The following is a 12,794-nucleotide window of genomic DNA, read 5'->3' on the forward strand; positions in this document are numbered from 1 at the left end:
TATGTACTAGGGCATACCCCTGTTTTCCCCTCACTGGAAACCGTTAGCCCATGCATTTTACATGTTGAGCCCTATCCCAGGCATCCCGTTGGAAAGATAGTGATACAGTGACTGGAGAACATCCAGAGGCAGCTAACGTCTGTGAGGGATGCTTGCAGGACCTGGTCCTACTTCACCTACGCAAGAGGCTTTAGGATACACGTGGCAGCTCCTCGTTAGTCTGAAAGGCTGGCTTGTGCAGGAAAGTCAGACATGCTCCGTGTGGCATCATGTGGAGAAACCAGGTGGGGACGTAGGCCTGGTTGCCAGCTGTCTCAGTGGAGTTGCTTGGTCCTAGGTCACTAACGTTTGCTGAGAGTGCACAGAGAGTTTTTTTTTTTTTTAAGATTGATTTATTTATTTGAAAGTCAGAGTTATATGGAGAGAGGGAGAGGCAAAGAGAGGGAGAGAGAGAGATCTTCCATCCACTGATTCACTCCCTAATTGGCCACAACGGCTGGAGCTGTGCTGATCCGAAGCCAGGAGCTTCTTCTGGTACTCCCACGCGGGTGCAGAGGCCCAAGCACCTGGCATCCTCTACTGCTGTCCCAGGCCACAGCAGAGAGCTGGATTGGAAGTGGAGCAGCTGGGTCTTGAACCGGTGCCCATATGGGATGCCAGCGCTTCAGGCCAGGGTGTTAACCCACTGCACCCCAGTGCTGGCCCCTCAGAGAGTTCTGTGTGTAATCTCACAGCCCGGTGAGAATGTGTCTGCATTCACACAGAAACACACTGAGGTTTGGAAAGGCCGGGAGGATCCTGTGACAGAGCCAGGATCTGAACCACACACACAGCGGGTAGTGACTTCCGGGCTAGCTGATGGCCAGGATGACATACACTGGACTCGCCACTGAGAAGCAGCCTGTGTAGAGGGCTTCTTTGATTGCTAGCAGCTTGAATATCTGATTCTTCACTCATCATATTTATGAGGAAATACACCTTGTTTTTAACTTAACAACATTGAACTTAATGCTGTTAGCAGAGTTCTTAATTGACTTTCTTACTGCCTTCATTCTAATTCTTAAAAATAAAGGGGAGAAGGAGTTTCATTTTGACCTTTGTCAGCCTGTCATTGAGTAGACAAATCAGCATTATTACATCTCATGATCCTACAATTAGCCATTCAGTCATCTAAAAAAGATTTAATGAGCATCTCTGTGACCTGCACTGTGATGGTGCAGGGGATAAATGGCTAACGACCTAGAGGGTCACACTTACTGAAACTTATAGTCTGTAACCTGTAAACTATAAATTAGTGAACTGTAACTATAAATTTTAACTAAAATGAAAAATGAGCTTTGTTTTAAAGGACCTCACATAGCTCAGGGCTATTCAGGAGCATCTGTAATGGGCAAGGTGAACAAATCCCGTGTCCCTGGGGAGACTGGGGCAGCAGCTTGAGGGAGGCCTCCATGGGCAAGAAGCTCCTTTGATATTGCCTGTTCATCCTAACCATTCACTCAAATGCTGCACTCTTCTCCAGTGTAGTCTTTTAATATAAAAGTAATGTTTTACCATATCCACTGTCACGGAATTTGAAACTCCACTACGTCTCAGGGTGTACACATTCTAGCTTAATAAGCCAGTTGCTCATAGCAACACCTTATCCTACTATAAAAGATTCTTTCAAGGAAACCTTATGGATATGGGATTTTTATCAAGGAAACTGTGGAGACAGGATTTCATCAATCAAGAATAAACAGTCATACTGGTTACGTCCTAGAGATTTTACTTTTCCTTCTTCTGGTATTACTTTCTCTTACAGATGGTTGAGTAGAATGAAATACAGAAAATTATGTAGATGGTGAAACAGGAAAAGAAACAAATTACTTGAAAGAGCAGGATATAATTATTTTGGCATGTGAGAATTATTTAAAGTTATAAAGGTTGGCAAAAATATTATACATTAAACTACATGGTTAGCACATGTAGTTCAGAACTAAGGTTTCACTAGGGCTTATAACATTTCTGTGGTTTTTGAACTTAAAATGATGATTCTAAATAAAATTGTATCAAAAGCAAACATAGTCACTTTTTTAAAGTGGATGTTGCTTGTTTTAGGTAATGTGGATATACAAAAATGTATATGTAATAATTCAGTGAATATAATCTTTTTGTTTAGGAGAGAAGCCATATGAATGCCCAAACTGCAAGAAACGTTTTTCCCATTCTGGTTCCTATAGTTCACACATAAGCAGTAAGAAATGTATCAGCCTCATGCCTGTGAATGGGCGGCCAAGGACAGGAATCAAGACGTCTCAGTGTTCCTCGCCATCTCTGTCGGCATCACCAGGCAGTCCCACGCGACCACAGATCCGGCAAAAGATAGAGAATAAACCCCTTCAAGAACAACTTTCTGTAAACCAAATTAAAACTGAACCTGTGGATTATGAATTCAAACCCATCGTGGTTGCTTCAGGAATCAACTGTTCAACCCCTTTACAAAACGGGGTTTTTAGCGGTGGTGGCCCATTGCAGGCGACCAGCTCTCCTCAGGGTGTGGTGCAAGCTGTTGTTCTGCCAACAGTTGGTTTGGTGTCTCCCATTAGCATCAATTTAAGTGACATTCAGAATGTACTTAAAGTGGCAGTCGATGGTAATGTCATACGGCAAGTTTTGGAGAATAATCAAGCCAATCTTGCATCCAAAGAACAAGACACAATCAGTGCTTCATCCCTACAACAAGGTGGCCACTCTGTGATTTCAGCCATCAGCCTTCCTTTGGTTGATCAAGATGGAACAACCAAAATTATCATTAACTACAGTCTGGAGCAGCCCAGTCAACTTCAGGTTGTTCCGCAGAATTTAAAAAAAGAAAATCCGGTCCCCACAAACAGCTGCAAAAGCGAGAAGCTACCAGAAGATCTGACTGTTAAGTCTGAGAAGGACAAAAGCTTTGAAGGAGGCGCGGATGACAGCACTTGCCTTCTGTGTGACGACTGTCCGGGCGATCTCAATGCACTTCCCGAACTGAAGCACTATGACCTGCAGCAGCCTGCGCAGCCGCCTCCAGCCCCGGCCCCAGAAGCGGAGAAGCCCGAGGCCTCTGTCCCTTCAGGCGCTGGGGATGGCAGTTTGTCCCCCAGTCACCCACCTCTGAAGAACCTCTTGTCCCTTCTGAAAGCATATTATGCTTTGAAGGCACAGCCCAGCGCGGAGGAGCTCTCCAAAATCGCCGACTCGGTGAACCTGCCCCTGGACGTCGTTAAGAAGTGGTTTGAGAAGATGCAGGCTGGGCAGATTTCAGTGCAGCCTTCTGAACCGTCTTCTCCTGAACCCGGCACAGTAAACATCCCCGTGAAGAACGAGGATCAGCCTCCACCCACGACTGACAGTGAAGCCCAGGACGGCACAAAAAGCCTACAGAGCCCTCTGAAGAAGACTGACTCTCCGGGTCCGCCGGCGGGATCAGCCGTCAGCGGCTCTAGAAGCAGTACCCCGTCCCCGTCCCCTCTCAACCTCTCCTCATCCAGAAATCCACAGGGTTACCCGTACACAGCGGAGGGTGCACAGGAAGAGCCTCAAGTAGAACCTCTTGATCTTTCACTACCAAAGCAACAGGGAGAATCATTGGAAAGGTCAACTATCACTAGTGTTTACCAGAACAGTGTTTATTCTGTCCAGGAAGAACCCTTGAACTTGTCTTGTGCAAAAAAGGAGCCACAAAAGGACACTTGTGTTACAGACTCAGAACCAGTTGTAAATGTAATCCCACCAAGTGCCAACCCCATAAATATTGCTATCCCGACAGTCACTGCCCAGTTACCCACAATCGTGGCCATTGCTGACCAGAACAGTGTTCCGTGCTTACGCGCACTGGCTGCCAATAAGCAGACTATTCTGATTCCCCAGGTGGCTTACACATACTCAGCTACAGTCAGCCCTGCCGTCCAGGAGCCACCCTTGAAAGTCATCCAGCCCAACGGAAGTCAGGTAAAATATATCCTCATCCTGAATCCACCAGTGAATGCTAGTTTGATGTCTTTGAAAGTTGCCTAATAAAAATGAGTCACCACAGAGCCAAAAAGGTTGTTACAAACTGCCGTTTCCAAAATGAAGTAGATCGTTGTTTGCTTTAATTTTTTGTGGCATGGTTGATGTTTTCCGTTGTTTACTAATCCGGGATATTGTTATCAACTGAGGTGTGAGTGACAATGATTTATGAGTCTCAGCTAAACATCTGCTTGAGATTACAAATGAAAGAGAAAAGCAAAATTGGGATGCTCATTGATGGAATTACTATTTTGTAGTTAAATTCCCAAAATTAGTGATAGTTTCTGCCTTGATTATGAGCATTAGTAAATGGAGATACTAGAGTACTTAAAAGTTCATGGAAAAGGGCTATTGAAAGATAAGTTTCCGGTGGCATAAAAACAAATGTTTGGGATCCGTGTGTAGATTTTCCTTATGCACATTCATGATACACTTTGGAAGATCTTTCCTATATTCCTGTCCACAGGTGAGCACCAGGCAGACCAGCTACCGCTTCTCACATACTAACACCTCATTTTACAAAAGCCTTCATTAAACAAGAATTCCGTACCTGAAGACCTTAACCTAGGGAACTTGCCAATCATCTTCTGAGCTGTAGGTGTTAGTAGGAGGAAATGTGGCTGTGAATCTATATATTCACTCTCCTCTCTACGGAAATGTACATGGTAGTTTCGGGTGTGGCTTCTTATGTGACTCTTGTATGTCTCATTGTCCAGGCTTTTCTCATGTCACTAACCTTGACGTCTCCTCGTGTTTTCCATCAACTTCTGATTGAAAGATTGAATCCAATGAATTATAGAGATAGCTATTTGATCTTTCATGTAAATGTCTTCTATAAGTAGGTTCAGCTATAACAATTTCAATATCCTGTTCAGATGTGTGTTTGCTGCTTTTGTTCTCCCTTAAATATCGCTACTGACTTAGTTTCCTGTCATTGTGATAACTCTTGTACAACCCATGAATTCCTCTAGATTTTTCGTGTATAGAGCACTTTCTAGGCATTTGAGTACAAAAACATTTGTGCAGTCTTAGGACTAGATGAAATAGCAATGAAAGCAGTCAGGTTTTTTTAGCACCCGTTGGCAGCTCAGAAATGACCCCAGCAAATGACTGCGCCTCTCCTACCTTAGCAAAGCTGTCAGAAATGTGGAAAGCATTGGACTTGCAGAAAGGTTAGCAGTTTAGAGGCAGTAAAACGGGAGGCTAGAGAAAAGACCCAAGCTCTTAGAGGACCTATTCCTCATGTCCCTGCAGGATGATTCCATCAGCAGAGCCTCCTGCCAGAACTGCCTTCCTGAGATTGCCTGCATTTTGTTTTCATTCTACTAGAATTCTAAAGATTCATTTTGACTACCAAGTATTCCTGCTTAAAAATGTGGACCTGCTTGCATTTTTTTTTCCAGTCTGCCCCGTAAAACAGTGGTAGAGCAGAGCTCCTTCCTTCCGATGAGACAAATGTTAGCTCCAAGAATCTAAGGACCACTTTTTAAAAGTCTAAATTCTTGCCTAGTGAAAGCCAGAATGAAAAACAAAGGCGAATAATGCAGTCATATGTTACCGATTAATTCATACACTTTTCAAACTTTCTGCAAATTTTTCACACAAAAAGCTTCACGTGGAACCAAGTAAATTTTGTTAGTACACACTGTACATTCTTTTTATACCCTTTCCTTCCGGTGCCAGGTATTATGTTTTTGCTGTAGTTTTGTCTGTATCAGGCCCACCTCATTTTTATCCACAGCAACCCCCTCTTGTCGTCTTCCCTTGCTGTAGGAACTGAGCCACGGTGACAAGCACTGTGCTTGCTTTGGTCAAGTTGTTGAAATTATAAATCAGTTAATCTTTAATCTATGCTTTTATTTGCATCCCTTGTTTCTATGTTAAGCTGTATTTTCTTATTCTCGTCTTCCTTTAGGATGAAAGGCAAGACACTAGCTCAGAAGGGGTGTCAAACGTCGAGGATCAGAATGACTCTGATTCTACGCCACCCAAAAAGAAAATGCGAAAGACAGAAAATGGAATGTATGCTTGTGATCTGTGTGATAAGATATTCCAGAAGAGTAGCTCATTATTGAGACACAAATATGAACACACAGGTATGTCAGCGAACACACACATATTGGCCTTTCTAAAAGTGCCTGTGCTATGATGTACTGAAAAAGTGCTAGGTCAAAAAGTGCTAATGTTCTTTGAATTAATGGTCTTTCTGTTTTTCACTTCTCTGATCTTGCCACATTAGCTGTCCACCTGCTTCCACCTGGTGTATTTAAGTTCTGTGCCTTTATTTTTTTTTTCCTGTCTTTAAATGACTTGGTATCCCTTTAACTCATCACAGTGTTTATTCTGTCCGCACTGATTTCATGCAAGATCATGCTGTATAAATAAGCATACAGTACCCATTAGTGGAAAACAGATCAGCGGGCTAACGCAGTGAGACAGGATCTGGCCCTATAAGAGAAAGCGCTGCTTCCTAAGTGTGCAGCGTGCCCAGCATCAGAAGGGTTCAGGTAAGCCTACTGTGTGTAGGAAGAACCTCTGTCTAGATCCTAGGGCCCCTTCCAACCCTGAGGTTCCACAATTCTTCCACAGACTAGACACTCTTTAGGATAACTCAGAGATGGACAACAGGAGCTAAGAATGTTTTCTTCGCGTTTGATAGCCCCTGAAAGCGATGGAGACTCACGACGTGAAGTCGCAGGAAGGCGGGGTGTCAGCATGCGGTGAATGGCGCTGTTGGCGCAGAGCCACGCCCATCTGTCCCCCGTGTCTGCCGGCTTCCCTCGCAGGCCTCACGGGCAGAGCGCGGTGTGTCACGGAGCCCACTTGGCACGCACAGCCGCACGTGTTGACCGTCTGGCTCTTCCAGAAAACACTTGCCGACTCCTGGCCCCACTCCCTCCGTCCTGCGGCCTGCTAGCGAAGTTCGGCGGCGGTCCCCGGGAGGGCAGGAGAGCCCCGACAAGTGTTTACACTCGCTGTGGCGTGAACACGCCTGCCAGGCTGACTCCAGGCTCCAGGAGTCGCGGGCTTCCGGACAGTGCAGAATCTGAGAAAGGAAGGCGCCCCAGACGCGCCAGCCAGGCACAGGGCCATCGAGTCCCTCCACTCCCGCCTCCCTCTGAGAGACAGGGTCGCTGTCCCAGGCACAGGGCGATCCAGTCCCTCCACTCCCGCCTCCCTCTGTGAGAGACGGGGTCGCTGTCCCAGGCACAGGGCGATCCAGTCCCTCCACTCCCGCCTCCCTCTGAGAGAGACGGGGTCGCTGTCCCAGGCACAGGGCGATCGAGTCCCTCCACTCCTGTCTCCCTCTGAGAGACGGGGTCGCTGTCCTAGGCACAGGGCGATCCAGTCCCTCCTCCCGCCTCCCTCTGAGAGACGGGGTCGCTGTCCCAGGCACAGGGCTATGGCGGTCCCTCCACTCCCGCCTCCCTCTGAGAGACAGGGTCGCTGTCCCAGGCACAGGGCGATCCAGTCCCTCCACTCCCGCCTCCCTCTGAGAGAGACGGGGTCGCTGTCCCAGGCACAGGGCGATCCAGTCCCTCCATTCCCGCCTCCCTCTGTGAGAGACACGGTCGCTGTCCCAGACACAGGGCGATCCAGTCCCTCCATTCCCGCCTCCCTCTGAGAGACGGGGTCGCTGTCCCAGGCACAGGGTGATTGAGTCCCTCCACTCCCGCCTCCCTCTGAGAGACGGGGTCGCTGTCCCAGGCACAGGGCGATCCAGTCCCTCCACTCCCGCCTCCCTCTGAGAGACTGAGAGACGGGGTCGCTGTCCCAGGCACAGGGCGATCCAGTCCCTCCATTCCCGCCTCCCTCTGAGAGACGGGGTCGCTGTCCCAGGCACAGGGCTATGGCGGTCCCTCCTCCCGCCTCCCGCTCCTGCTGGCCACACTCACCTTTCACATCCTTAGCAACTATGCTCATGCACCTCTTAGAACAGGTACGGAACTCTTCCCTCCCTCAGCCCTCAGCGACACCGGGCGATTCCCGGAGCACCCCGGCACGCTTCTCAGAACACCTTGAGACTGGGGATCCCGGCCTCAGCCAGGCGATGAGGCAGCCCGGTCCCCGCTGGCCCCCGGGGGGCCGCCACCTCTCCAGGAGCGGGGACGCGGTGTCCACCCCGCCTCGCGGCACCCCTGCCCCGGGAGCCGTCCCACGGGAGCCGCACCCCAGCCCCACGCCTCCACCCCCGGCTCCGTCCCACGGGAGCCGCACCCCTGCCCCACACCTCCACCCCGGCTCCGTCCCACGGGAGCCGCACCCCTGCCCCACGCCTCCACCCCCTGCTACGTCCCACGGGAGCTGCACCCCTGCCCCACACCTCCACCCCGGCTCCGTCCCACGGGAGCCGCACCCCTGCCCCACGCCTCCACCCCCGGCTCCGTCCCACGGGAGCCGTACCCCTGCCCCACGCCTCCACCCCCGGCTCTGTCCCACGGGAGCCGCACCCCAGCCCCACGCCTCCACCCCCGGCTCCGTCCCACGGGAGCTGCACCCCAGCCCCACGCCTCCACCCCCTGCTACGTCCCACGGGAGCTGCACCCCTGCCCCACACCTCCACCCCGGCTCCGTCCCACGGGAGCCGCACCCCTGCCCCACGCCTCCACCCCCGGCTCCGTCCCACGGGAGCCGTACCCCTGCCCCACGCCTCCACCCCCGGCTCTGTCCCACGGGAGCCGCACCCCAGCCCCACGCCTCCACCCCCGGCTCCGTCCCACGGGAGCTGCACCCCTGCCCCACGGGAGCGCTGACCAGTGACCCAGCGCTGTGCTCTCTTCCAGGGAAACGACCTCACGAGTGCGGGATCTGCAAGAAGGCGTTCAAACACAAACACCACCTGATCGAGCACATGCGACTGCACTCGGGGGAAAAGCCCTACCAATGTGACAAGTGCGGAAAGCGCTTCTCGCACTCGGGCTCCTACTCGCAGCACATGAACCACCGCTACTCCTACTGCAAGCGCGAGGCGGAGGAGCGCGGGGGCGCCGAGCCCGAGCCGGAAGAGGCGGGCCCGGAAGGGGCGGGGCCGGAAGCCGTGCGGCGCGAGCGCGCGGGCGACTCCGACGAGCGGGAGAGCCTGACGCGGGAGGAGGACGACGAGAGCGACAAGGACGACGACGAGGAGGAGGACAGGGAGCTGGAGGAGCTGCAGGACGGGAAGGGATGTGGCAGGCCGCAGGGGGACGGGGACGAGGACGGGGACGAGGAGGAGGAGGCCGCGGAGGAGGAAGAAGGCGCGGGGGCGGAGGCCGGGGCCGCGGGGCCCGCGGGCAGCGTGGAGCAGAAAGTGAGCGAGGGCGGCGAGCGCGCGTCCGGAGAGCGAGCCAACGAGGCCTGAGCGCGCCGGCGCGAGTGGAGGCCGGCCGGTGGTGCGGAGGGCTCTCCAGTACCCATGCTTGCGCGGGAGCGCCTACTGTGCTTCCTGTTCACTACTGTGTAAAGTAAAAACAGCGACAAAAACACAAAAACAACAAAAAAGCAAAAAACACACAAAAAAATCCGGGTGTGCCTGAACCTCAGACCTAGTCATTTCTCAAGTTATGAACAAGTTTGTACCGTGAAGCAGATTAGGAAACTTGACTGACTCAGAAAGCGGAGACGGGACAGGGAGAGGAAGCTGAAGAATGAATTAGATAAGCATCCGGCATTGTTTCATGTGATCAGTATTAATTATCACTTACGTTGGTTTATTCTTACGCTGTACAATTGGGAGAAATTTTATAATTTTATATTGGTAAACATATGCTAAATCCGCTTCAGTATTTTATTATGTTTTTTAAAATGTGAGAATTTCTGCACTACAGAATTCCCTTCACGGAGAAGTGTAATGCGATTCCAAACCGTGCTGGCTACCCTGGCTCGATCAGCCTGCAAGGTAGCCATTTCGAACCCTTAGGTGTCGTAGTGGAGCGTATTCTCATGGGAAGTGTGTCGTTAGCCTTAAGAAAGCAGCCAGTAGAACGGAGGTTTCTTACTCGTGTGGGTTCAGATGGAGTTGAGGAGACGTCGTGGCGTTCCGATGGCAGGGACTACAGTGTTACTGCTGGGGAGGACAGCGGGGTCGTCAGAATCAGTGTTCGTAATTGTGTTCGCGTTCGTGGTAACCAATATGAAGGATATGATATGAAGCTTTGTATCTCCTTTGGCCTTAAGCAAGACCTGTGTGCTGTAAGTGCCATTTCTCAGTATTTCCCAGGCTCTCACCCGCCTTCATTCAGTGTGTGGCCTACAATAACTAGCATTTGTTGATTTGTTTGTTGCATCAAAATTCCCAAGGAAAGCTGAAAACCACTGACTCCTGTCAGAGAAACGGAAACACTGGGACATTTCACCTTTCAGTTGCTCAGTATTCATTTCGCGTTAATTGACTTCACAGTTTCTCGAATATAAATGAAAGGGAAATTTTCTAATCTGCTTTATCCATGTGCTTGCATTTCAGACATGGACATGCCATTGCTATTTGGCTCATAACTGTTTCCAAATGTTAGTTATTATGGACCCCGTTTATTAACAACATTAGCTGGTTTTTACCTATCAGTATTATTTTATTTCTTTTAGTTTATAGATCCGTGCAACATTTTTGTACTGTATGTCTTCAAACCTGGCAGTATTAATACCCTTCTTACTGACATATGTACTTTTAGTTTTAGAAAACTTTTATATTTATGTGTCTTATTTTTATATTTCTTTATTTATTACACAGTGTAGTGTATAATACTGTAGTTTGTATTAATACAATAATATATTTTAGTATGAAAATTTGGAAAGTTGATAAGATTTAAAGTAGAGATGCAATTGGTTGTCTTGCATTGAGATTTGATTTAACAGTGTTATGTTAACATTTATACTTGCCTTGGACTGTAGAACAGAATTTAAATGGGAATGTATTAGTTTTACAACTACAATCAAGTCATTTTACCTTTACCCAGTTTTTAATATAAAACTCTTAAATTTTGAAATTCACTGTGTGACTAATAGCATGATGCTCTACAGTTTTATTAAGAGATTAGCCTAACCATAAAACTCTCATTTCCTTAGTAAGCCAAATTAGGATTACCTTATATAAACAGTGTTGGGAACAATGTTTAACATTTTGTGCCAATTTGTTCCTGTATTCATGTATGTAAGCTACAATCTGACTCTTCATTTTTAAGTTCCTTGTCACACCATGGTCATTTTCTAGTTTTTTACCGGACTTCCCCCATCTCACAATAAAATGCATCAACAAGCCTGACCTGCTGTCATTCTTTGAATCATCATCAACTTTTCCTGTGGAAAGCTCTGTGAAATGGGGTATTGCACTGTCATCCTGCACTTGGTTCATCCTGGGCCGAGTCATGGGTAACTCTGAATGTAGACACTCACTACAAAATGATGGATTTTCTCAGGGCTGTGTGCTTCTGGAAAAGTCAGAGTTGACAACCAAAGGCCCCCTCAGGGGTTGTTCTTCCTGAACCCTCACCCCACTCCCTCTTGGAATCCCATGGCTTCTCCTCCTTCAGGGCGCTCCAGGGAAGCCTGAGTCTGAATGCCTTTCCTCTGCCCCCTCAGCTCTTTGCACTTGGCTCCTGGTAGCTCACGTACTGTCATCCACGTGCCTTCCCGCCGGAAATGGGGACCATGTCCATTGTAGTTGCTCTCACACCCCCGCTGCCTAGCAGATGCCTGGCCCTGGCTGCTATGACCAATGTGTATAGAATGACATTACAATTTGCATGTTTATGGAGCTCAGCTGTGCTTTCACTACTCTTTTTTTTTTTCCCCCAGTAATTTAATGATTTTTCTTACCTGAGTCTTATAAAACACTAGGCACAATAGAGATAATAATAATAAATTATCCTTCTTGTTGCCTTCCTGTTCTGATTTGTGGAGAGTTTATTTCTAGGTGTCTTCCTGGTGCCTCACCTCATGGTACATACCACAGGCATTCAAGGCTTGCGGATCTGCCTGCCTCCAAAAGGACCAATCCTGGTGGACCCTCCTCGCTCAAGAACCACCTCCCCTTCTAGGGCTCCGTGTTCCTATGCACTTGTGATCATCACGTTGCCTGCTTTCCTCTCACTGAGTGGTGATCCGATAAACACATGACCACCTGGGATTAGGCGACAGGAGTAAGCAATCCCTTCTTAGGAGGAAACCGCACAGTAATCACCACAACATAAAGCTCAAAGAGGAACATGCTTGCGATATATGGACAAATGGCTCATAAAGGAATTCAGGCTTTATCAGAAGTTTTCAAAAAGATCCACAGACTCTTCCCAGTGTTCCCTCAAATCACACGGCGTTAATTAAACCAGCACCATGTTATTCATGTCAAGCACAGCTGCTTCACTACAATTCCCAGAATTTTCACAAAAGCCTTAGAAATACAAGTAAAGACCACGTGCCCATACATACTAAATAGAATAATGTCACCACAAGCCTATCTGATCCCTACATCTGTACTCTTAACTGGCCTAAATCACATCTCATTGCAGAATGACTTCCAATATCTGCGTTCACACACAAGCCTCACGAATGGAAAACTTGTCTCCCAAGACTGATAAACATTTCATAGCATGATGGAAAAGAAAAGGCAGTGAGGGCGTGAGGTTTTTCAGATCTGTTTGCAGCCCCAAAAATAACCTTGAGAAGGGTACTATTAAGTACAGTGATAAAGCTGACAGGAAAATGTAAACTTAGAACAGGTTTCACCTCTTAAAAGACAAGGCAAGAATATTAGCACAAAACACGTGAATTTTGTTTTGGAAACACACCCC

The 12,794-nt window shown here is 48.6% G+C and overlaps 1 protein-coding gene across 21 annotated transcripts in view; it reads left to right on the forward strand.

The window, feature by feature from the left end:
* Positions 1-11,269, forward strand: part of ZEB1 (zinc finger E-box binding homeobox 1) — a 184,588-nt gene extending 173,319 nt beyond the window's left edge. For all 21 annotated transcript variants that reach the window (XM_070056087.1, XM_070056086.1, XM_051821676.2 and 18 more), the window contains 3 exons: positions 2,162-3,972; positions 5,948-6,128; positions 8,817-11,269. In XM_070056087.1, the coding sequence (XP_069912188.1) occupies positions 2,162-3,972; positions 5,948-6,128; positions 8,817-9,373 (2,549 nt within the window). In that variant the 3' untranslated portion in view covers positions 9,374-11,269. The remainder of the gene's footprint in view (positions 1-2,161; positions 3,973-5,947; positions 6,129-8,816) is intronic.
* Positions 11,270-12,794: the final 1,525 nt, after the last annotated feature.

Source organism: Oryctolagus cuniculus, chromosome 13 (assembly GCF_964237555.1).
Source record: "Oryctolagus cuniculus chromosome 13, mOryCun1.1, whole genome shotgun sequence".
Taxonomy (NCBI): Eukaryota; Metazoa; Chordata; class Mammalia; order Lagomorpha; family Leporidae; genus Oryctolagus; species Oryctolagus cuniculus.